Here is a 27,240-nt window from a genome sequence, read left to right as displayed (position 1 = left end):
TACGTTGTAATATATACAATTTTTATTTGTCAATTAAAAAAAAAAGCCAGCCACAGTGATGCACACCTGTGGTCCCAGCTACTCAGGAGGTTGAGGCAGGAGCATCACTTGAGCACAAGAGGTCGAGGCTACAGTGAGCCATGATTATATCACTGTACTCCAGCCTGGGCAAAAAAGTGAGCACCTGTCTCTAAAATACACAGACACACACACGATTTTTTTGAAACTTAAAATGTATGAATAGAAGGAAAAAAACACTCCATAATGTTTTAAGAAAACAAATAATATAAAATATTTGCAACACATATGACTGACAAATAAGCAGGTGGCATGTGCCTCAAAGAGTGCCTACATATTGATAAGTAAAAGACAAAAAAAGAAAAAAAGAAAAAAACCCTGATAGAGTGAATAGCCAAAGGATATAAACATGTAACTCAGAGGAAATACAAATAACTAACTTACTTGAGAAGATGCTCAAAGCCACTAATAGTGTGGAAAGCACAAATGATGACAAAGCTATAACATCCCTCTTCCCCCACAAAAATAGTAATAATAATAATTAGCCAGAATTTAAAAGATTGAGAACACATGGAGCTGAGAAGGACCTAGGACTAGTACCCTCATCCGTTGCCAGTGGGAGTAAAACTGCTTCAGTCTTTTTGGAAAGTAATCCAGTGGTATCTATTAACATTTTTGTTTTGGCATACGTTTTTGGCTCATGCTTTCAAAACATGAGAAAACAGAATACATGTACAAAAATGTTCACTGTGGTGTTTTATTTCATCTCCTACACTATTATTCCCAAATCTTTTCCTATACATGTCCCTCACTTCAGGGACCCTATTATTTGGGTTTCTTGCCTACTTCTGGCTACTTCTCTTTTCTGACACCTTTTCTCTTCCCCTGAAACCATTCTGTAACATCCTCTCCCTCCATCCTTCTTGCTATTTGATTTCTCTGTTATTATGACAAATCCCATGTGGGCTGCTGCCAAAAATTGTGCAATAGTACAGATTGAAATCGCTGAAAATGTTCGGCCCCCTGCCTCACCCAAGCTCGCAGGGCTGCCCAGCAATGTCGTGTCTCTAGGCAGATGCCTCTCTTTCCCCTTTGTGATTATTCAAAAATTCTGCTGTCCATAGACCCCCAAACCTATTATTTCCTCTCTCCTTCTTAGTATATGACCTTGTCTTTGATTTCACTGAGAAAATGAAGTTCACCAGGCAAGAACAGTTTACTTCCCTATCACTTGTAATAAACCCATCAGAATCCTCACCCATCTTTCCTTCTTCCATGGGGAAGGGGCACTCTTTCTACCCAAGGTTACTTCTTCCAGTTGTCCAGTCAGCTTCATATTCATCCACTGACTCAAGAATCTTGGTCTATAAAGCATCCTCTCCCACATGCATATTTTTTGGGGTTTTTTTGAGATGAAGTCTCACTCTGTCATCCAGGCTGGAGTGCAATCGCACGATCTCGGCTCACTGCAAACTCCACCTCCTGGGTTCAAGTGATTCTCGTGCCTCACTCTCCTGAGTAGCTGGGACTACAGGTATGTGCTAACGTGCTCAGCTAATTTTTGTATTTTTAGTAGAGACGGGGTTTCACCATGTTGGCCAGACTGGCCTCAAGTGATCTGCCTGCCTCGGCCTCCCAAAGTGCTGAGATTACAGGCATGAACCACTGTACCCAGCCACACCCACATGCATTTTTAATCTCTCCCTTTCAACATAATTTTGTTACCTCAAGTTACAAAATGTGTTACTGTCTTCTATCTGTATTTTAAGATCTATTGACCCGACATATGACTCTACTTAGATGTTATCTCTTTCCTTCCTGTCTTAACCAAACTTCAAACCATCTAAACTCATTGTTTCCACTTCCTTACCTTGTATTATCAGCCTGCTGAAATTTCACCTGTCACCACCACACCAGTGAAGAATGATAAACATGACCTTCATATTGCCATTTCCATTGAATACTCTCCTCTCATTATGTTACTTTACAACTCTTTGGCATTTTGTTCTAATAAGTGCTCCCTCCCCCTTGAAAACCACTTCTTCTTTAGGTTTTACCACATCATTTTTATGCTCTTTCCTCTGTGCCACCAGTTTTCTTCCCTCTTCTTTATTTCCTTTCCCTTCTCGGTGCTAATATAGAAAAAAAGACTTTACTATCACCCAAACTTTGCCCTGTGAGAGCATTACTAGCAAGGGAAAGATGTTTATTGTAGATGTTCCAGTGTGAAGAATATGAAAGACCTCCTTCTAAGTAAAAACCCCTCATTATCCTTCAAAAATGGAACCAGGAGTGAAGTCATCATAATCATGAAGAGCCTGGGGTTCACCTTATCTCTGCCTTGTGAGGGTATAAAGAAATAGGCACCCAAATTTATACATCGCTGGAGAGTTTAAATTGGTGGGGCCATTTAAAGCTATCTTATAAAATTTAAAATGCATATTGCCATTAACTCAGTGATTTCCCCCATTATATTCACACATATGCAAAATGTATGAAAAGAACATTTATCTAAAATCTGTAGTAAAACCCTCAGGACCAAGAACAGATAAAACAATTTTTTAAAAGAAAAACAAAGTTGGAGAACTATACTACCCTATATTCTTACTTACAGACTTACTATAAAATTACAGTGGGGTAGCAGTGACAGGATAGATATATTTTAAAAAGGAACAGAAGAGAATGCAGAAATAAACCCATGTGTTGGCCAGGCACGGTGGCTCACACCTGTAATCCCAGCACCTTGGAAGGCTGAGGTGGGCGGATCACCTGAGGTCAGGAGTTTGGGACCAGCCCGGCCAACATAGTGACCCCCGTCTCTATTAAAAATACAAAAATTAGCCAGGCATGGTGGTGCACACCTGTGATCCCAGCTACTCGGGAGGCTAAGGCAGGAGAATCACTTGAACCTGGGAGGAGGAGGTTGCAGTAAGCTGAGATCACCCACTGCACTCCAGCCTGGGCAATGGAGAGAGACTCTGGCTCAAAAAAAAAAAAAAAATCCATGTGTTCACGATCAATTGATTTTCAACATAGGTGCCAAAAGAATTCAATGGAAAAAGGATACTTATTTCAATAAATGGTTCTAAAATAATTGGGCATTTATAAGAAAAAAAAAACCTCAACCCATATCTCACACCATGTATAAAAGTTATATAAAAACAGGCTGGATACTGTGGCTCATGCCTGTAATCCCAGCAGCCCAGGAGACCAAGACTAGAGGATCACTTAAGGCCAGGAGATCAAGACAAGTCTGAGCAACAGGGTGAAACCTCATCTCTACAAAATTTTTTTTAATTGGCCAGGCATGGTGGCATTCACCTGTGGTTCCAGCTAGCTGTGAGGCTGAGGCAAGAGGATTTTGAGCCCAGGAGTTTAAGACTACAGTGAACTATGATGGTGCCACTGCACTCCAGCCTGGGTGATAGAGCAAGACCATCTCTTAAAAAAACAAAAAAAGGAAAAAAGAGTTAAATAGAAATACATTACCGACCTAAATGTAAAACCTAAAATTATAAAATTTCTAGAAGAAATCATTAAGGCAACCTTTGTGGCCTTGGACTAGGCAAAGATTTCCTTAACAACATACAAAAAGAATAAGCTATAATGCAAAAGATTGAATAGGAAAAAAAACACCAAAATCTGTTTCTCCCATACTATACTCTCACAACAAAATGCTTTTGTGACCAAATGTGTAGGGATTTTTCCCCACATGCCAAGCAAGCAATCGATTCTGCAGTGAATTCTCCAGAGGTCAGCAGCTAAGTGTCCTCTAACTCAATTCAATTCCGATACTATCTATCTGGAGATAGCATCAGATCCCACAAGGTCAGGGCTCAGCCCGACAAGACTGTCTCCCACTTCCAATGCCAGTCACAAGCACAGGATGTGGCCTGAGTTTCTGACTGATTGGCTTTAAATCTAGGTATCCCTGACACCCTCCTCAGGTCCAATTTGCTGGATGGCTCACAGAACTCAGGAAAACACTTAACATTTACTCATTTGTTTTAAAGAATATTACAAAAGATACAGATGAACGGCCAAATGGAAGAGATGCATGGGGTAAGGCATGTGAGAAGCGGCACAGATTTTCCAGGCCCCACACAGGTGCACCACCTGCGAGAAACCACCACCCATTCAGCTGTCCAGAAGCTCTTGGAACAAGTTCTTTTGGGTTTTTATGGAAGCTTCATTACATAGGCGTAATTGATTACATCACTGGCCATCATTGATGGCCATTGATCAACTCAACCTTCAACATCCCTGGAGTTGAGGGATGGGGCTAAAAATCCCAGCCCTCTGATCATGCCTTGGTCTTATTGGTGACCACCCCCGATCCTAAAACTATCTAGGAGCCTCCAGCCACCAGTCATTCATGAGCATACATAAGACACTCTTACCACTCCGGAGATCCCAAGGATTTTTAGAAGCTATATGTCAGGAAATGGGAGGAAGACCAAATATATACAGTCATGCACACATAACAATGAACCACATATACATAACAATGTTTCTGTCAACAAAGAACCATGTATACACTGTGTTCCCATAAGACTGTAATGGAGTTGAAAAATTTCTATTGCCTCGTGATTCCATGAAGTCGTAGCTCAAGGCACTGCACAAACACTCAGGTATTTGTGGTGAGGCAGGTGCAAACAAACTCACTGTGCTGCCAGTCACGTAAAAGTATAGCACATACAATTATGTACAGTACATGATAGTTCATAATGATAATAAACAACTGTTATTGTTTATGTATTTAGTATACTTTTGGTTTTTTAGAGATGGGGTCTGGCTATGTTGCCCAGACTGGAATGTGGTGGCTATTCACAGGCACAATCATATCACTCAACAGCCTCAACCTCCTGGGCCCAAGGGATCCTTCCATCTCAGCCTCCCAAGTAGCCAGGATTACAGGCACATGCCATGGCACCCAGCTCTTTCTTATATTTTTAATCATTATTTTAGAGTCTATTCCTTCTACTTCTTAAGAAAAAAAATAGTTATCTGTAAAACAGCCTCAGGCAGGTCCTTTAGGAGGTGTTGCAGAAGAAGGCATTGTTATAATAGCAGGTGTCAGCTCCATGCCTTACTTCCGAAGAAGGCCTTCCAGTGGGACAAGATGTGGAGGTGGAAGACAGTGATACTGATGATCCTGACCCTGTGTAGCCCGAGGCTAATGTGCATGCTTATGTCTTGTTTTTTTAAAAAAAGTTTGAAAATTAAAAATAGTTTTAAAATAGAAAAAATCTTACAGAATAAGGATATAAAGAAAAATATTTTGTACAACTGCACAATGTGTTTGTATTTTAAGCTAAGTGTATCACAAAAAGAGTAAAAAAAAAAAAATTAGCTGGGCATGGTGGCGTGCGCCTGTAGGCCCAGCTACTCAGGAGGCTGAGGCGTGAGAATCGCTTGAACCCAGGAGGCAGAGGTCGCAGTGAGCTGAGATCATGCCACTGCACTCCAGTCTAGGTGACAAAGCAAGACTGTGTCTCAAAAAAAAAAAAAGAGTAAAAAAGTTTTTAAAAATGTAAATGTAAAAGTTTATAAAGTAAACAAGTTACAGTAAGCTAAGGTTATTTCATTATTTCATTTACTGTAGCTTAAACGTACAATATTTATAAAGTCTATAGTAATGTGGAGTAATGCCCTAGGCCTTTACATTAACTTACCGATTGGTCATTCAGGGCAACTTCCAGTCTGCAAGTTCCATTCATGGTAAGTGTCATATACCGGTGTACCATTTTTTATCTTTTATACTGTAATCTGCAAGCTCCACTCATGGTAAGTGTCATATGCAGGTGTACCATTTTTTATCTTTTATACTGTATTTTACTGTATTTTTTCTATGCTTGGATGTGTTTAAATACATAAATACTTGCCATTGTGTTACAATTGTCCACAGTATTTAGTACAGTAACTTGCTGTGCAGGTTTGTAGCCTAAGAGCAATAGGCTGTCCCATATAGCCCAGGTATGTAGTAGGCTCTTCCATCTAGGTTTGTGTAAGTACATTCTATGATGTTTCCACGATGATGAATTTGCCTAACGATGCATTTCTCAGAAGGCGTCCTTGTTGTCAACTAATACATAACTATACATCTACCATATGATCCAGCCATGCCACTTCCTAGGCATTTAGCCCAGAAAAAAGAAAGACTATGTCCATTCAAAGATTCATATCGAAATGTTCATAACAGCTTTATTTTTAATAGCCAAAAGCTGGAAACAAATGTCCATCAAAGAGTAAATGGATAAATTAATTGTGGTAAATCCACACAGTAGAATATTAGCAATAAAAAAGAGTAAAATATTGATGCAAACAACAACATGGATGAATCTCGGAATAATTATGCTGAGTGAAAGAAGCCAGAAAAAAAAGTACATACTATATGATTCTATAAAACTCTATGTACTGTAAAACTCTAGAAGATGCTGTCTGATATATAGTGACAGAAAGTAGATTGGGAATTCCGGGGGTAATGAGTGTTGAGGGGACAGGGAGGAAAGGGAGAGGAATTATGAAAAGTCATGCAGAAACTTTTGTGAGAAATTGATATATTCACTCTGCTGATTGTGGTGGTGATTTCATGGATATATACACCTATCAAAACTTATCAAATTTTACTCTTTAAATATATCCCACTTATTGTATGTCAATTGTACCTTAATCAAGTTATTTTTTAAAGGAAGAAGTGCCAGGCATTGTGGTTCGTGCCTATAATCCCAGAGACTCAGGAGGCCAAGGCAGGAGGATCACTTGAGCCCAGGGGTTCAAGACCTGGGCAACACAGCAAGACCCCATCCCTAAAATTTTATATATGTATGTATGTGTGTGTGTATATATATATATATGTATACAAAGAATGATTAAGAATCTGTCACAGTAACCTAGGTGAACAACAACAGTAGCTTGGAAAGAGTTGAAAAGTGGGAATGGAGGAAAAGAGTGAGATTTAGAATACACTTTGGTAACAGAGACAAGAAAGTTTTCCGATGCAGTGAGTAAAAAAGGAAGGGCCGGGCATGGTGGCTTTCACCTATAATCCCAGCACTTTGGGACGCGAAGGCAAGAGGATTGTGTAAGCCCAGGAGTTCCAGACCAGCCTGGGCAACACAGTGAGACCCCCATCTCTATTTGTATTTTCTTTTTAAAGGAAGAAATCAGAAATTTCTTCGGTTTGGTATTTAAACAACTGAGTAGATGGTAGAGCCATTTCCTGAGGTGGGGAAGATGGGAGTATGGATATATAAGAGAACATATTCATCCTATCATTGTTTATGACAGTGAGGAATAAAGGCAAGCTAGGGTCCTTCATTAAGACAATGAAAAATAAAAGCTGGAGACTGCAGCTGCTGAAAGGATGCAACACGTGCACACAGAGCAAGTGAACAGAGCTCAACTCATGACGTCAGCAGAAAAGGTGAAGCAGTGAGGTAGAGCCTAAAAATCATTTAATTAAATATGAAACAAATAAAGAAGAAAACTACATATTTTTATAAGGATAAAAACATGTACAACAAATATATCAAACACCAAAGTATGTTCCTGTGAAGGAAAGGTGAACAGAAGTGGGGAAAATTGAATGTGAGAGAGACATATATGAACTGAGGAAGACAGCGATGCACAGATTCTGGTTAACTCTAATCGCTGTACCTGAGATCCAAAAAAAATTTATTAAAGTACAATGAAATAACAAAATGAAATGAACAAGAGTCTAAGCTTTTGCTGCATTATACAAGGATTATACAGTCTTGTTATTTTCACTTTTCCCATAGAAACCTCAGATACCATATAGCTGTGGTCCCTGCAGAGTTTCTTCTCCTCTCTGGATTTCCTTCATTTAATTTTTTTTTTTTTTTTAAGACGGGGTCTCACTCTGCCACCCAGGCTGAAGTGCAGTGGTGCAATCTCGGCTCACTGCAACCTCCGCCTCCCAGGTTCAACCAATCCTACCACCTCAGCCCGCCAAGTAGCTGGGATTAAAGGTGTGCACACCCACACCTGGCTAATTTTTGTATTTTAGTAGAGACAGGGTTTCACCACATTGGCCAGGCTGGTCTCAAACTCCTGATATCAAATAATCTGCCTGCCTTGGCTTCCCTAAGTGCTGGGATTACAGGCGTGAGCCACCATGCCTGGCCAAAAAAAAAAAAAAGTTTTTAATTTGTATGGGTACATAGTAGATGTGTATGTGTATAGGGTACATGAGATATTTTGATACAAGCATACAACGCATAATGATCACATCAGGGTAAATTGCGTATCCATCATCTCAAGCATCTATCATTGCCTTGTGTTACAAACATTCCAATTATACATTTAGTTATTTTTAAATGTATAATAAATTATTGTTGACTGTAATCATCTTGTTGTGCTATCAAATACTGGATCTTATTCATTCTGTCTACCTTTACACCCATTAATCATCCCCACTTCCCACTCCTCCTACACACTACCCTTCCCAGCTTCGGGTAGCCATCATCTGACTCTCTATATCCATGAATTCAATTGTTTTAATTTTTAGCACCCACAACTTTGAGTGGAAACACACAAAGTATGTCTTTCTGTTCCTGACTTAATTCATTTAACATAATATCCCCCAGTTCCATCCATGTCGTTACATATGACAGGATCTCTCTTTTTTTTTTTTTTTTGAGATGGAGTCTCACTCTGTTGCCCAGGCTGGAGTGCAGTGGCGTGATCTTGGCCCACTGCAACCTCCATCTCCTGGGTTCAAGTGATTCTTCTGCCTCAGCCTCCCAAGTAGCTGGAACTACAGGCGTGCGCCACCAGGCCCAGCTAATTTTTTTGTATTATTAGTAGAGATGGGGTTTCACCATGTTGTCCATGATGGTCTTGATATCCCGACCTTGTGATCCTCCCTCCTTAGCCTCCCAAAGTGCCAGGATTACAGGCATGAGCCACCGTGCCCAGCCAGGATCTCATTCTTTTTATGGCTGAGTAGTACTCCCTCATGTATATGTACCACATTTTTCTTTATCCATTCTTCTATTCATTGACACTTAGATTGCTGACAAATCTTGGCTATTGTGAATAGTGCTGCAATAAACATGGGAGTGCAGATATCTCTTTAATATACTGATTTCGTTTCTTTTGTGTATATACTTAGCAGTGGTATTGCTGGATCATATGATAGTTCTATTTTCAGTTTTTTGAGGAAACTCCATATTGTTGTCCACAGTGGTTGTATTAATTTACACTCCAACCAACAGTGTATGAGGGTTCCCTTTTCTCCACATCCTTGCCATCATTTGTCATTGCCTATCTTTGGACAAAATCCATTTTAACTGGGATGAGACAATATTGTAGTTTTGACTTGCATTTCTCTGATGATCAGTGATGTTGAGTACCTTTCCATATACCTGTTTGCCATTTCAATGTCTTCTTTTGAAAAATGTCTATTCAGATCTTTTGCCCATTTTTAAATTGTATTATTAGATTTTTTTCCTGTTGAGTTGTTTGAGCTCCTTATATATTCTGGTTATTAATCCCTTGTCAGATGGATAGTTTGCAAATGTTTCCTCCCATTCCATAGGTTATCTCTTCACTTTGCTTCCTTTGCTGGGTAGAAGTTTTTAACTGGATGCTATCCTATTTATTCATTTTTGCTTTGGTTGCCTGTGCTTGTGGGGTATTACTCAAGAAATCTTTGCTCAGACCTATGTCCTAGAGAGTTTCCTCAATGTTTTCTTTTAGTAGTTTCATAATTTGAAGTCTTATATTTAAGTTGTTAATCCAATTTTATTTAATTTTTGTATATCAAGAGAGAGGAGGGTCTAGTTTCTTTCTTTCTCTCTCTCTCTGTCTCTCTCTCTCCCTCTCTCTCTCTTTCTTTTTCTTTCTTTTAAATAGAGATGAGGCCTCGCTATGTTGCCCAGGCTGATCTCAAACTCCTGAGCTCAAATGATCTCCCACCTCAGCCTCAGAAAGGTCTAGTTTCATTCTTCTGCATATGAATATCCAGTTTTCTCAGCACTATTTATTGAAGAAACTGTCCTTTCCCCAGTGTTTATTCTTCACACCTTTGTTGAAAATGAGTTCACTGTAAATGCATGGATTTACTTATGAGTTCTCTATTCTGTTCCATTGATCTATGTATCTGTTTTTAATGCCAGTGCCATGCTGTTCTAGTTACTATAGCTCTGTAATATAATTTGAAATCAGGTAATATGATTCCTCTAGTTTTGTTTTTGTTTTTATTTTTGTTTTTTTTGCTCAGGATGGCTTTGGCTATTCTGAGTTTGTGGTTCCATATAAATTTTAGGATTACTTTTTCTATTTCTGTGAAGAATGTCATTGGTATTTTGATAGGAATTGTATTAAATCTGATCTGATGCTTTAGGTACTATGGGCATTTTAACAGTGTTGATTTTTCCAATCCATAAACATGGAATATCTTTCTACTGTTTTTGTGTTCTCTTCAATTTCTTGCATCAATGTCTTACAGTTTTCACTGTATGGTTTTCACTTCTTTTGTTAATTCTTAGTAATTTTATTTTATTTGTAGCTATTGTAAATAGGATTACTTTTTTGATTTCTTTTTCAGATTGTTCACTGTTGGCATATAGAAATGCTACTGATTTTTTGTAGGTTGATTTTGTATCCTGCAACTTCATTGAATTTGTTAATCAGTTTTAATAGTTTTTTGGTGAACTCTTTAGGTTTTTGCAAATACAATATCACATCATCTACAAACAAGAATGATTTGACTTCTTCCTTTCCAATGTGAATGCCCTTCATTCCTTTCTCTTGTCTGATTGCTCTAGCTAGGACATCCAGTACTATATTGAATAATGGTGGTGAAAATGGGCATCCTTGTCATGTTCCAGATCTTAAAGGAGACAATTTCAGGTTTTCCCCATTACGTATAATACTACCTGTGGGTCTGTCTCATATATGGCTTTTATTGTGTTGAGGTATGTCTTTGTATACCCAATTTTTTACTGTTTTTATCATGAAAGGATGTTGAATTTTATCAAATGCATTTTCAGCATCAATTGAAATAATCACATGGTTTTTGTTCTTCATTCTGTTGATATGATGTATCACATTGATTGATATGTGCATGTTGAACCATCCTTGCATCCCTGGGATAAATCCCATTTTGTCATAATGAATGATCTTTTTAATGTGTTGTTGAACCCAGTTTGCCAATATTTTGTAGGAAATTTTTGCATCAATGTCTATCAGGGATATTGACATTTGGGTTTGTTTGTTTGGGATTTTTTTTCTTTTCTTTTCTTTTTTTTTTTTTTTTTTGAGATGGAGTTTCACTCTTGTTGCCCTGGCTGGAGTGCAATGGCATGATCTCGGCTCACTGCAACCTTCACCTCCCAGGTTCAAGTGATTCTCCTGTCTCAGCTTCCCGAGTAGCTGGGATTACAGATGCCCACCACCACGCCTGGCTAATTTTTGTATTTTTAGTAGAGACAAGGTTTCACCATGTTGGTAAGGCTGGTCTTGAACTCCCGACCTTGTGATCTGCCCGCCTTGGCCTCCCTGTTTGAAATTTTTTAAAATGTGTCTTTGGTTTTGTATCAGGGTAATACTGGCCTCATAGAATGAGTTTGGAAGCATTCCCTCCTCTTCTATTTTTTAAAATAGTTTGAGGGCTGGGCACAGTGCTTTGCGCCTGTAATACCAGCACTTTGGGAGGCTGAGGCAGGTGGATCACTTGCAGTCAAGAGTTCAAGATCAGTCTGGCGAACATAGTGAAACCCCATCTCTACTAAAAATGAAAAAATTAGCCAGGTGTGGTGACGCACACCTGTAATCTGAGCTACACAGGAGGCTGAGGCATGAGGAATCACTTGAACCCAGGAGGCAGAGGTTGTAGTTGGCCGAGATCGTGCCACTGTACTCCAGCCTGGGCAACAAAGCAAGATACTGTCTCAAAATAAAATAAAATAACATAATTTGAGTAGGATTGGTATTAGTTCTTCTCTAAATGTTTGGGAAATTTCAGCAGTGAAGCCACTGGGTCCTGGGCTTTATTTTCCTGGGAGGCATTTTGTTACAGCTTCAACCTCATTACTTGTTATTGGTCTGCTCAAGTTTTGAATTTCTTCACGGTTCAATCTTGGTAGGTTGCATCTGTCTAGGAATTTATCCATTTCTTCTAGGTTTTTCAATTTATTGGCATATAGTTGCTTGCAGTAGCCTCTAATCATCCTTTGAATTTCTGCTGTATTGGTTGTAATGTCTCCTTTTTTTATCTCTGATTTTACTCATTTGGATCGTCTCTCTTTTTTTCTTACGTAGTATGGCTAAAGGTTTGCTGATTTTATCTTTTCAAAAAAACCAACTTGTGGTTTCATTGACCTTTTGTATCTTTTTTCATGTCAATTTCATTTACTTCTCCTCTGATCTTTATTATTTCTTTTCTTCTACTAATTTTGATTTGCTCTTGCTTTTCCAGTTAAGACGCATTGTTAAGTTGTTTATTGGAGGCATTTTTACTTTTTTATGTAGGTGGTTTTAGGAATAAACTTTCCTGTTAGTACTGCTTTCACTGTATCCCATATATTTTGGTATTATGTTTCCATTATCATTTATTTTCAGAAGTTTTTTAACTTCCTTCTTAATTTCTTCATTGGCTCACCTGTCATTCAGTAACATACTGTTTAATTTCCATGTGTTTATATAGTTTTCAAAGTTCCTCTTGTTACTGACTTCTAGTTTTTTTCCATTATAGTCAGAGGAGATAATTGACATGATTTCAATTTTTTTGAACTTTTAAAGACTTGTTTTGTGACCAAACATATGATCTATCCTTAAGAATGATCCATATGCTGAGGAGAAGAATGCATATTCTGCAGCCATTAGATGAAACGTTCTGTAAATATCTATTAGGTCCACTTGGTCTATAGGACAGATTAAGTCCCATGTTTCTTTGTTGATGTTCTGTCTGGATGATATGTCTAATGCTGAGAGTGGGGTGTTGAAATCTTCAGCTATTATTGCATTGGGATCTATCTCTTTCTTTAGCTCTGATATTTGCTTTATATATCTGGATGCTCCAGTGTCAGGTGCATATTTATTTACAATTAATTGTTATATCCTCTTGCTGAATTGACATCTTTATCATAAGGTCAAAGAGACCTTGTCTCTTTTTATAATTTTTGTCTTGAAATCTATTTGTCTGATGTAAATAGAGCCAGTCCTGCTCTTTTTGGTCTCCATTGGCATGGAACATCTTTTTCCCTCCCTTTATTTTCAGTCTACTTGTGTTTTTATAAGTGAAATGTGTTTCTTGTAGGTGACAGATTGTTGGGTCTTGTGTTTTTATCCATTCAGCCACTCTATGTCTTTTGATTGGAGAGTTTAGTTCACTTACATTCAATATTGTTATTGATAAAACATACTCCTGCCATTTTGTTATATGTCTTCTTCTTGTTTTGCGGTCTTCTCTTCGTTCTTTCCTTCCTTCCTGTTTTCCTCTTAGTGAAGGTGATTTTCTCTGGTGGTATGTTTTAATTTCTTGCTTTTTATTTTTTGTGTATCTTTTGTATTTTTTTTATTTGAGGTTACCATAAGGCTTGCAAATAACATCTTATAACCCATTATTTTAAACTGATGACAACTTAACACTGATTGAATAAACAAAGAAGCAAAGAGAAAATGAATAAAAACTCTACACTTTAACTTCATGCCACCACTTTTTAACTTTTTGTTGTTTCTATTTATGTTATTGTACTGTCCATGTCTTAAAAAGTTGTGGTAGTTATTATTTTTTTGGTTAATCTTTTAGTCTTTCTACTCAAGATATGAGTAGTTTATGCATCACAATTACAGTGTTATAATATTCTGTTTGTCTGTGTACTTACTATTACCAGTGAGTTTTGTACCTTCAGATGATTTCTTATTGCATCTTATGTTCTTTTCTTTCAGATTGAAGAACCCCCTTTAGCATTTCTTATACAACAGGTCTAGTGTTGACTAAATCCTTCTGCTTTTGTTTGTTTGGGAAAGTCATTATTTCTCCCTCATGTTTGAAGGATATTTTCACTGGATACATTACTCTTGGGTAAAAGTTTTTTTTCCTTCAGCACTTTAAATATATCATGCCACTCTCTCCTGACCTGTAAGGTTTCCACTGAGAAGTCTGCTGTCAGACATATTGGAGCTCCTTTGTATGTTGTTTCTTTTTTCTTGCTGCTTTTAGGATCCTTTCTTTATCCTTGACCTTTGGAAGTTCAATTATTAAATGTAGTCTTATTTGAGTTAAGTCTACTTGGTGTTCTATAACCTTCTTCTGCTTGAATATTGATATCTTTCTCTAGGTTTGGAGAGTTCCCTGTTATTATCCCTTTGAATAAACTTTCTACCCCAGTCTCTGTCTCTACCTCCTCTTTAAGGTCAAAACAATTAGATTTGGCCTTTTGAGGCTATTTTCTCCATCTTGTAGGCATGCTTCATTCTTTTCTATTCTTTTTTCTGTTGTCTCCTCTGCCTGTATATTTTCAAACAACCTGTCTTTGAGCTCACTAATTCCTTCTTCTAACTGATCAGTTCTGCTGTTGAGAGACTCTGATGCATTCTTCAGTAAGTCAACTGAATTTTTCAGCTTTAGAATTTCTGCTTGATTTTTCAAACTTATTTTTGTTAAATTTTTGTTCTCTTTGTTAAATTTTTCTGATAGGATTCTGAATTCCTTCTCTATGTTATTGATGTGGTTTGGCTATGCCCCACCCACATCTCATCTTGAATTATAGCTCCCACAATTCCCACATGTTGTGGGAGGGACCAGGTGGGAGGTACCTGGTGGGAGGTAATTGAATCATGGGGGTGGGTCTTTCCCATGCTATTCTCATTATAGTGAATAAGTCTCATGAGATCTGATGGTCTTATGAAGGGGAGTTTCCCTGCAGAAGTTCTCTTCTCTTGTCTGCTGCCACGTGAGATGTGCCTTTCACCTTCTACCATAATTGTGAGGCCTCTCCGGCCACATGGAACTGTGAGTCCACTAAACCACTTTTTTTTTAGTAAATTGCCCAGTCTCAGGTATGTCTTTATCAGAAGGATGAAAACGGACTAACACAGTTATCTTGAATTTCATTGAGCTTCCTCTAAACAGCTATTTCACATTCTCTGTCTGAATGGTCACATATCTCTGCGTTCTGGCATTGGTCATTGGTGCCTTATTTAGTTCATTTGGTGAGGTCATGTTTTCCTCGATGGTCTTGATGCTTGTGGATGTTTATTTGTGTCTGGTCATTAAAGAGTTAGGTTTTTATTACAGTCTTTGCAGTCTGGGTTTGTTTGTACCCATCCTTCTTGGGAAAACTCTCCAAGCATTCAAAGGGAATTGAGTGTTGTGATCTAAGTCTTTGGCCACTGCAGCTATATCTGCATTAGGAAGCACCACAAACCCAGTAACACTGTGACTCTTGCAGACTTATAGAAGTACCACCTTGGTGGTCTTGGGTATGATACAGGAGAATTTACTAGATTACCAGGCAGAGCCTCTTGTTATCTTCTGCTAGTTTTCCCCAAAGAAATGGAGTCTCTCTCTCCATACTGAGCTATCTGGAGCTTGGGGAATAGTGACACAAGTATCCTAGTGGCCACCACAACTTGGAGTGCACTAGGTCAGACCTGAAGCCAGCATAGCACTGGGTCTCGCCCAAGGCTTGTGGTAACCATTACCTGGCTATCACTGATGTTCCCTCAAGGCCCAAGGGCTCTTCAGTAAGCTTATGGTGAATGCTGCCAGGCCTGGGTCTCTACCTTCAGGGCAATGGGCTCCCTTCCCTCTGACTCAGGGCAGGTCCAGAAATGCTGTCCAGGAGCCTGGAATCAAGGACCCCAGGTGCTTACTTGGTGCTCTACCCCACTGTAGCCAAGCTAATACCTAAGCTGCAAGACAGAGTCTCCATTAGTCTTGGGTTAAATCTCTCCTTATCTATGTCCAAACTCCCTCTAATTTCCTCAAGCAGAAGAAGTCTCTCCCCATTGGTACCATAGCTAACAATGTGCTGGGTCACACTGGAAGCCGCATGGCACTGGATCTCACCCAATACCTATGGCAAATACTGCCTGGGTACTGCTGCTGATTATTCAGGGCCAAAGGGCTCTTTAGTCAGCAGGTGATGAATCCTGCCTGGACTGGGTCCTTCCTTTCAAGGCAGCACATTCCTTTCTGGTCTAGAGTGGGTCTTAAAATATCATCCAGAAACTAGGTCCCAGAATAGGGACCTTACGACTCTGCGTGGTGCCCTATCCTTCTGTAGCTGAGCTGTATCCAAATTGCAGGACAAAGTCCTCTTTACTCTTCCATCTCCTCTCCTCAGGTGGAAGGCAGGAGTCTCTCCCAGAGCTGCAAGCTCCACTGCCTGGGGTCGGAGGAGGGGTTACACAAGCACTCCCTTGGCCACCCAGCTGGTGTCTCACTAGGTCATATTCCCTCCAAGTCCACTGGCTCTGAGCCTAGCATAGCACCAGGACTTGCCCAGGAACTGTGGTCCTTGTAGCCTAGATTGCCTTTCAAGTTTATTTAGGATCCCAGAGTGTTTTAGCCACAGTGGTGGGACTAGCAGAAACTCAGGTTCCGACCACTGGGATGGGCCATTCCCCTGTGGCTAGGGCTGGTCTAAATGCTCCCTCTGTGGGCACTGGCTGAATTCTGTCCCATGTCGCTATCTGCTTTGACAGAGCTGCACCGAGTTCCACTGCAAAGTCCCATAATCACTGCACTCTTCCTCCCCAAAGCACAGACTCTCTCTCCACACCACACTGTGCTGCTGGGAGATGGGGAAGGGGTGGCATTGGCAAATCAAGACTGTCTCTCCTGTCCTCGTCAGTGCCTCTTTTGTTGATATGATGTTAAAACCAGGTACTGTGACTGCTCATCTGATTTTTGGTTCTTATGAAGGTGCTTTCTTGTGCGGATAGTTGTTCCATTTGTATTCCTGCGGGGGAAAAATCAGTGGAGGCTTCTTGTTCTTGCTCCACCTCCTCCTGTGTGTTCCTGGATTTTCTTCATTTTAATTTTGTGACTGCTCTGTTATTATCTTTAATAAATGTCCTATTCCAAACACTGAATGTCCCAGATATGTTTAATGTATAATGTTCATCAAATGAGTCTGCTGTGCAGTGTAAGTGCTAATCAAAAAATGTTAGTTTCTAGTTTTACCAAACTTTATTTCACTAGGTAAGGTACAAGAATTGAGTTACTAACTGACCCCAGCCCTTCATAAATAAGTCTAAGGAATAAATAAGCAACCAGGAAGTAAACTGTTACTTCTCTTGTAACAACCTTAAGGGAGACAAAGCAGTGAAGAACTACACCCAATTCTGACAATAGGTGGATGAATCCTTATAAAAGGCCTGAACCCTAGTCACAGAGGAGGTCTGCACACATCCTGCCTGCTCAGATGAGAATTTAAGACCCGACTGTATTTCTCCTTTTCTTATCTTTCAATAAGTGAATGAAATTGTGCACCCTGTAGTAGCCAAGCCATGGCCCACATGGAATCGCTATCATTACATCCTTGAGTATCACTACCAAAATATCCATAACTAAGGGATACTTCCTGCACCAGAACCAAAGGGAAGAGATCACTAGGGGATGGGAGCTTGTTTCCACGACTTCCTTCTATGAGCATTGTATCCAGATTAACTGGCCCTTTGCCTTTGTAGAGTTAGCTACTGAAGACTCATATTGGTGAGTTAGGGAGGATTAGGATATACTGTTTTTCTCATCTTCAATTCCTCTAATTTATGGGCTAACAGAAATAACTAGAATGAACAGTTTTCATTCTTACTTTTTAATTCATCCATTTATTTATTTGTCACTGAATGTAAGCACTATCTTAGGTATTTGGGATATAGTGGTAGATAAGATACAGTCCATGTTTTTAAAAAAAACTATGAAAGATAAAGAGAAAAAGATTATAATCCAGGATCATCAACACTACAGAATTATGGTCTCCTTCATCACTGTACCTTCTCTCCTTATGTATGTCCAAACTCTACTGAGGAGAAATAATAAAGTTTTTCTTATTTTTGGGGCCTTAGTACCTAAGATAATTTGGTGATCCAACCACATAAACTGTTTCTGTAAACTTTCCTCTATGAAAATGCCTTATCGAATTGACTGCTATCTTGAAATTAATATGCAGGTCAAACAGTCAGAGAATGGAAAAGATACAATCACACATTGGTTCATTCAACCACATCTATGCATACTCAGAAAAAAAACAAAATCAATTAAGATCGGGTTTTTGCATTACGTGTGAAGAGCTCAGAAGGAGGAAGTACCACCTTGCCCTCACTCACTTCCCACAATTTATATTCTCACGTTAGCATTTTTTTTTTTTTTTTTTTTAGAGATGGAGTCTTGCTCTATCTCCCAGGCTGGAGTACAGTGGCACAATCATAGCTCACTGCAGCCTCAAACTCCTGGGCTCGAGCGACCCTCCCACCTCAGCTTCCCAAATAGCTAGGACTACAGGTACACACCAGCATGCCAGCTAGGTTTATTCTTCAGAATAAAGCTTGATCTGCAAAGGGACACTGTTAGGATAGAAATATGCCATCAGGGATCGGTAATGTACAGAGGAGTACAGCAATAATGTACTTCTCTAGTACATAAGCAATAGTATATATTGGCATAGATTTTATCAGATTAGCTCAGAATATCATATGAAAAAGGTATATTTTTGACAGAGATGGTTGGGACGGGGATGAGAGTGGCAGCATTAGTTGCCATACTGAGAAATACAAAAAACAAACATCTATTTCAAAATTTGCTTAGATCTGGTCTTTAAATTGCTCACATAATATCTAAATAGTCTCAAAGAGAATCCATCAGTTAGGCATCAATCCCTAGGAGGTTGTCTTGCATCTAATGCCATATCTGAGAAAGTTCAGTATTTGCTAACTATATACTCATGGATTTCCCAACAGCCAGTGGCCAGCTCCCTCCTTTTAGGGATACATGACATATCTGAGGGTCAGGACAGAGTGGTCATCTATCAAAGTCTGACCTTCTTACACACCCACTGTAAAGGAACTTCACAGCTTGAGGCTTGAAGACCATTTTTGTTGATGGCACCGCATGTCTGCACAAAGCTATTAGAAGAAATCCTGTAAGAAATCAGAAAAGTCAATCACTTAAGGCCGCATGCACAGAAAAGGAGTTGAAAGGCATGAAGGGATAAAAATGAAGCAAATTCTGTCTCCCTATTCAGGCCCCTAATTCCCCCAAACAGCAGAAGAATTAAAATTGTTCATCAGCCTCTCTTTAAAATGTTATCCTTTTTTTTTTTTTTTTTGCCCTTACCCATTGTTCATTCCCTTCCTTGTTCCCTATTTCCTCTCCTTTTCATTCTTTCCTCTCCTCTCCATCGGCTCTTCTTTATCTATTCCCCAAGTATCATAATTTGGCTTTCCTTTTTCCTCTCTCTCTTTTTTTGCATTCCTTTGAAGCCCCTTACCTTGAGAAGTTTAGAGGTGATCCGTCTTCCCACCTCCAGCCAGAATTGTTCCTCAGACCAATCCAGCAAAAGGCCTCACTGAGGAAAACTTGGAGCAGGCTCTAAGGGAGAGGTTGAAAACCAAAAAAGGGACCTAGTGTCACAGTCAAAGAATTATTCCTTTCCACATTGGATTCCTAATACTAAGTTAAGTAATTAATTAAAAGACAAACTAGCATTCCTTACAGCCTCCATCATCACCACTCTTAAGGACTGAATGCTTCCTAAAATCAATATGTTGAACCCCTAACCCCTAATGTGATGAAATCTGCTGGTGAAGCCTTTAGCAAGTAATTAGGTGTAGATGAGGCCATGAGGGTGGGGCCTCCATGATGCAATTAGTGTCCTTATAAGAGGAGGAAGAGATCAAAGCACTCTCTTTGCCAAGTGAGGATACAACAAAAAGGCAGCCATGTGCAAGCCAGAAGTAGGTCCTCACCAGGAGCCAGAGAACCTTGATGTTGGATTTTCCAGCCTTCAGAACTGAGAGAGAGAAACATCTGTTGTTCAAGCAATCCAGTCTATGGTATTTTGTTGGAGCAGCCCAAGCTAAGACAATTATTCACTCTAAATAACTAATTTCTCATTTAACATCTAATTCTAAAGATGTGTTAGCTGTAGAGAGGAGCAGCATCCTAGAATTGACCTTTCTGTCCATAACTGGATTCTTATAATGTAGCAAATAAGATAATATTACATCTCTACCTTCCACTGCAATTTTCTCCTTAATTAAAGGGAACACCTGATAGGTATTCAGATTATTTCAAAAGAAAGAAGCTAAACATTTGCTGCAGAAATGGTCATCTTTCCCATCATCCTTAAATATATAAATTATGATTAAGCCTATAGCAATATTCTTGTTTTTTTTCCCCACTGAGGTCTCATTTTCCGCATCCTCATCAATCTTGTATATGGCAAGAAAAAAACAGTTCTTAAGGGAACAAGTTTAAGGTAAAGGTAAATTGGCTACACCACTTATGTGTGCCATGTTACCCAACAGAACAGAGATAAAAGATGCTTTGATCTGCAAAGTCTGACATTAAAATGAAGAAGTTTATATCCAAAGAGAATTGCCTCTATAAATGAAATAAAATAAAATGTTAAAGATTAAAATAGATTAAAATAAAAGGTTAAAAAGATAATCCAAGGTAATTTTGTTGTAGGATTTACGGTTGGTGTAATTAACAATTACACTTTCAATATTTTCTAAAGACAGCTTAATTGGTTAAATACCTTTGGAATAAAATATTCTTTTTTATCTAGAAACTACTAAGAAAGCAATACAATTTCAACTGCCTATGGTGATTATACCACCAGATGTCCCATTTTGATGTTGTTTTTATTCCACTCCTGAAAGATGGTTGCTGAAGAGTAAACATTTATGGGCTCTGCTCTTAACTGTCTCTTTGCCTACTTGGACTCTGCATCAGCACAAATAAAGAGTTGCTCTTCTAAAGTTAAGGGAGGGCCAAGCACAGTGGCTCACACCTGTGATCCCAGCACTTAGGGAGGCCGAGGCTAGTGGATCACTTGAGGTCAGAAGTTTGAGACCAGCCTGGTGAATGTGGTACAAAAAGCCTGTCTCTACTAAAAACAAAAATAAAAATAAAAAATTAGGCATGGTGGCTGGCACCTGTAATCCCAGCTACTTGGGAGACTGAGGCATGAGAATCGCTTGAACCCAGGAGGCAGAGATTGCAGTGAGCCGAGATGGCATCACTGCACTCCAGCCTGGGTGACGGAGTGAGGCTCTGTCTCAAAAAAACAAAATAAAATAAAGAGAGGCAAAAAGCCTCTTTGCACTTCTAGTAGAGACACTACAGGAGAGAAAAGGAGTCTTTTGTGCTATTTCTCATGGTCAGAATAACCTCTATTTTCTCTTCACTGGGTTTCAGTCCTGTTTCCATTCAGGACATGACCGTGGTGGCTCCTAGACAAAGCATTTGAAAAATCAGTACAACTTGTTTATCAATGCTTTTCTTCCCAAATAATCTATTCCTTATGATAACTTTGTTCTCTCAGAGCCCAGTATCCTGAAAACAATTATCTCTTACATTTGTATTGTACTCTAAGGTTTGCAAAATCCCTTTGCGTTCATTCCCAATATCATTTGAAATACTGAATATACAGTATGGCATTTAGGAAAACAAAGCAGAAACAAAATTCTGGAGCCTCCTAGCTCTGTCCTCCTATCTGAAGATAAGCAGGTGGTTTAATCTGGCTGAGCGTCAACTTCTTTATGAGGATTTAGGTTAGATATTTTCTAGGATTCTTTCCAGTTATGAAATTCTTGACAATCTTGGAAGGTAGGCAACTATTATTATCCTCACCTTTAGAGATGAGAAGACAAGGTCATGTGGGTGAAAGAATTCATCCAAGTCTCCTTATCAAATAATCATCCAACTTTTCTCTCCCAGTGCTAAACTTTTAATCACTCTGTGCCCCTGATTAATGTCCTCCAGTAGTCTCACTTTTCACATAGAATAAAATCTAAAATCCTTACTATGTATGCACAGTCCTACACAATCTAGCCCCTGCTAACCATTTACTCACTTCCTAGGTTCCAGCCACATGAGCCTTCTTTCTTTTCCTTTAACATGCCAAGGTCATTCTTGCTTTAAGGTCTTTGCATAGCTTTTCCCTCTGCCTGGAATATCTTACCCAAGATTTCTACATGGCTGTCAATCAGGTCTAGATATCAACTCAAATGTTCCCTCCCCAAAGAGGCCTTCCTTAACTAACCAATCTAAAATAGTATTCACATTTACTATTATATCATACTGTTTCATTTTCTTTAAAGCACATATCACCATATTCATTTATTTAGTTTTGTCTGTCTCTTCCGAAGAAAATGAAAGCACACGTAACATGTATGCAATGTGTAATGATCAGAGCAGGATAATTAGCCTATCACTTCAAACATTTACTATTTCTTTGTGTTGGGAACATTCAAAATCCTCTCTTCTAGCTATTTGAAAATATACAATAAATGGTTGTTAACTATAGGTTACCCTGCAGTGCTATAGAACAAGGGTCCCCAACCCCGAGGCCATGCAAGGTGCTGGTCTGTGGCCTATTAGGAACTGGGCTGCACAGCAGGAGGTGAGCGGCTAGGCGGGCCAGCATTACCGCCTGAGCTCTGCCTCCTGTCAGATCAGCAGATCAGCGGTGGCATTGGATTCTCATAGGAGTACAAACACTACGTGAACTGTGCATGTGAGGGATCTAGGTTGCCTGCTCCTTATGAAAATCTAAGTAATGCCTGATGATCTGAGGTGGAACAGTTTCATCCTGAAACCATCCCCCAGCAACGGTCCATGGAAAAATTGTCTTCCACGAAACTGGTGCCCGGTGCTAAACATCTTGGAGACCATTGCTATAGAACATTAGAACTTATTCTGCCTATCTAGCTGTAATTTTGTATCCTTTAACATAACTCTCCCTAACCTCCCCATCCCCAGCCATTCTCAGCTTCTTGTATCGTCTGTTCTGAGGTCAACATTTTTTTTAGTTTTCACATAAGCGAGAACATGCAGTGTTTAACTTTCTGTTCCTGGTTTATTTCACTTAACACAGTGCCCTCTAGTTCCATCCATTTTGCTATGAATGACAGGATTTCTTTATTTTCCATGGCTGATTAGTATTCTATTGTGTATACATACACATTTTCTTTATTTCATTTTTTATTATTATACTTTAAGTTCTGGGGCACATGTGCAGAATGTGCAGTTTTGTTACATAGGTATACACGTGCCATGGTGGATTACTGTACCCATCAACTAGTCACCTACATTAGGTATTTCTCCTAGTGCTATCCCTCCCCTTGCCCCCCACCCCCCGACAGGCCCGGTGTGTGATGTTCCCCTCCCTGCGTCCATGTGTTCTCATTGTTTAACTCCTACTTATAAGTGAGAACATGCGGTGTTTGGTTTTCTGTTCTTGTGTTAGTTTTATTTATCCATTTATTTGTTGTTGAACATTTCGGTTGATTTCATATCTTGGCTATTGTCAATATTGCTATAATACATATGAGAGTGAAGATATCTCTTCAACATACTGATTTTATTTCCTTCGGATAAATACCCTATATATATAATTATTATGTGCCAATTTAAAAAAATGTTAATTGCAAAGTTAAATTTAAAATATCATTTTCCTTAAAAATAATAAATAAAATGTAAACATTATAATAGCAACTACTCTTGACTACCATATCCCTAGCACCTAGAAAAAGATATAAAACTATACTCAATAAATGCAGACCAGGCACAGTGGCTCCTGCCTGTAATACCAGCAATTTGGGAGGCCAAGGTGAGAGGATTACTTGAGGCCAGGAGTTCAGGACCAGCCTGGACAACATAGTAACACTCTATCTTTATGAAAAGTAAAAAATGTAGCCAACCAGGCATGGTGGCATGTGCTCGTACTTGGTGGCATGTACTTGGGAGGCAGAGGCAGGGAGGAGGATCACTTGAGCCCAGGAGTTTGAGGCTAAAGTGAGCTGTGATCATGCCATTGCTCTCCAGCCTGGGTAACAGAGCAAGATCCCATCTCTTTTTTAAAAAATTATGTTTAATAAGTATTTATAGAAATAAAGAACACACAATTAGGTATTATGCTGCAAGAAGTTAAAACCCTCTGAATACATGGCAATCATTAAAAAGTCAGGAAACAACAGGTGCTGGAGAGGATGTGGAGAAATAGGAACACTTTTACACTGTTGGTGGGACTGTAAACTAGTTCAACCATTGTGGAAGTCAGTGTGGCGATTCCTCAGGGATCTAGAACTAGAAATACCATTTGACCCAGCCATCCCATTACTGGCTATATTCCCAAAGGACTATAAATCATGCTGCTATAAAGACACATGCACACGTGTGTTTATTGCGGCACTACTCACAATAGCAAAGACTTGGAAGCAACCCAAATGTCCAACAATGATAGACTGGATTAAGAAAATGTGGCACATATACACCATGGAATACTATGCAGCCATAAAAAATGATGAGTTCATGTCCTTTGTAGGGACATGGATGAAATTGGAAATCATCATTCTCAGTAAACTATCACAAGGACAAAAAACCAAACACCACATGTTCTCACTCATAGATGGGAATTGAACAATGAGAACACATGGACACAGGAAGGGGAACATCACACTCTGGGGACTGTTGTGGGGTTGGGGGAGTGGGGAGGGATAGCATTAGGAGATATACCTAATGCTAAATGATGAGTTAATGGGTGCAGCACGCCAGCATGGCACATGTATACATATGTAACTAACCTGCACATTGTGAACATGTACCCTAAAACTTAAAGTATAATAATAATAAAAAAGAAAAAGAAAAAAAAAACCCTCTGAACACAAACTCTGTATTTTTACTTTCTCTCTGTGGAGCACTTAACTGTGCATGCTGGGGGTAAGGAGGTAGACCGGAGAGTGAATGAAGTATACGACAGATGAAATGACACTGTAATTTTCAAGATAGCTTAAAATTTTTGCATTTCTTAACCAACTTGTTTAAAGAATTATTTAAATTAGGAAAAAAAGAATGGATTTTTAAAAATATTTTCACAAAATTGGTGTGGTAATGATAGCCATGATCTAAAAGATTCAAAAATAAATGTTACTGCATTCAAAGTATATAAAATTTGAGTATATTCAAATCAAAAATTGTAAGCTAAATATTTGAAAAAATAAATAAAATTAACAAAAGGAAAAAAGGAGTGATTCCCCATTTCTCCACTGATATTATGAGAAAAACAGTCCATTTCTTTTTCTTTCATTTCAAGAGGAGGAACGGCAGCTAATGAAGCACAGAAATTGATAAAGATTTGCTCAGAAATTTCAATTAGAATCTGCAGAGCTAGGATTAGGTAATGCCCACGTACAAACCCCAATCCTGTGCTCATTTACTACCCTCAAGACCCATATAATTCTAAATCACTTGATCAGTCGGTCCTCTTACAACTTCTCATTGGTGAGGCTGGATATTGAAAATGTTTATTATGGCACTTTCACTCGAAAATCTTCCCACTTGGAAGAGGCCTTCAAAACCATAGTGCAATAACCTTATATTCTATGTACTCATGGATAATGTGTGTGTGTGTGTGTGTGTGTGTGTGTGTATTAGAAAGAGAGAGAATATAGAAGCAGCATGAAAGTACAAATCGGTCTGGTGCAGTGGCTCACATCTGTACTTCCAGCACTTTGAGAGGCCAAGGCAGGAAAATCTCTTGGGCCCAGGAGTTCGAGACCAGCCTGGGCAACATGGCAAAACCCCATTAATACAAAAAATATGAAAATTAGCTGGGCATGGTGGCACATGCCTGTAGTCCCAGCTACTTGGGAGGCTGAGACAGGAGGGTCATTTGAGCCTAGGAGGTGGAGGTTGCAGTGAGATGAGATTGTGCCATTGCACTCCAGCCTGGGTGAGAGTCTCAAACAACAACAACAACAAAAGTATAGGTAAAGGTGGTAACTGAGAACTTTTGTCACCCAGAGAGGGTGTGAGCTAGAACACTTAGGTGTTATGTCACTTAGAGTTTGTAATGTTTGCTTATATTTTAGAAAAAATGCAAACCCTAAAAGCAAAGTGAAGATAAAACCCAAACAAATAAAATCAAGGGCACTTTTTCTTTTCTTTTCCTTTTTTGCTTTTTTAGTTCAACATTTATACCTTCCACATACACTTCTGTATGTAGTATTTTTAACTGAAATTAAAATATCATTAAGGCACAAAGCATACCCCTTAAACTTCCAAATTAACATGGTTTACAGAATGTATGTAAGTCATTTCAACCCATATTAAGAAAAACTAATAATACATCAAAACTATAAAATCTTATCTTTTGATTAGCCAACTTAATTTTAGGGAATATAATGTAAATAAATAACCACAAGCAAAATGATTTCTATAAATATGCTCATAGCTCATGACAATTGAAAATAAGGAGAATTTTATCTAAGAATATGAAAAGATTTCAGCAATAGTGGAAAGATGCAGGATGTATAAAAATAATATTTAAAACTAAATAAAAAATAAAATAAAATCTGGTTGCAACTTTTTATTACCTGGAATAATTTAATGCTTAGCAAAAACCAACAATGAAATAATGCTATTTGATAAAAGCAGAATATAAAATAATGGGTTCCAAAACACCTAAAAACATAGGATAAATGTATTTTTAGGCAGTATATCTCTGTTTTGTCCCACCAAACCCATGGCTGAAATCATCCCAAAAGCAGCGACAGGGGAATTCCCACAAGGGAGGACCCCAAATCATCATGAGATGGGGTTGGTTGGGATACCATAGAATAAAGCACTAAATGTCAAGGTGATCTGTGCAAAGCATCTATTAGGGGAACTTACAGAGGGCTGCAGCAACACTCACGATGGACAGCCAGAGAAAAGGAGCGTTTGACCTACGTATGTCCACAGCCAGGGGGTCAGAGATGGAGATTTTATGAGGGTTTAAGGAATCTGACTTAGGGCTGGGGCTAGTTTATTTCAGTGTTTTGAGCGGCAACCTAGATACCTTTATCAGTGACTGGAAATGTTCAAGGCCGGGGTTTGGGTGGAGCCTGCAGGGGAAAAACCTGTAGCTGGGTGGGTCACAGAGCGGTCAAGGCCCTCTGCGATTTTCAGCCAGTACACAGAAAGAAAGCCAGGCACTGGGGAACGCTACAGTCTCATATTTTAAAATAATATCATTA

The 27,240-nt window shown here is 39.0% G+C and overlaps 1 protein-coding gene across 1 annotated transcript in view; it reads right to left on the bottom strand.

Annotated features, from left to right (window-relative positions):
* The window catches only part of KLRG1 (killer cell lectin like receptor G1), a 109,033-nt gene that overhangs the window by 69,540 nt on the left and 12,253 nt on the right, over positions 1-27,240 (bottom strand). Inside the window, exons 4-5 of the mRNA XM_055358643.1 lie at positions 19,485-19,585; positions 19,035-19,134 (exon numbers count right to left, since the gene is read on the bottom strand). Coding sequence (XP_055214618.1) covers positions 19,035-19,134; positions 19,485-19,585 — 201 coding nt within the window. The remainder of the gene's footprint in view (positions 1-19,034; positions 19,135-19,484; positions 19,586-27,240) is intronic.

Source organism: Gorilla gorilla, chromosome 10 (assembly GCF_029281585.2).
Source record: "Gorilla gorilla gorilla isolate KB3781 chromosome 10, NHGRI_mGorGor1-v2.1_pri, whole genome shotgun sequence".
NCBI lineage: Eukaryota > Metazoa > Chordata > Mammalia > Primates > Hominidae > Gorilla > Gorilla gorilla.
The sequence above is the reverse complement of the archived record's forward strand: the minus strand, read 5'-3'. Positions and strand labels throughout refer to the sequence as shown.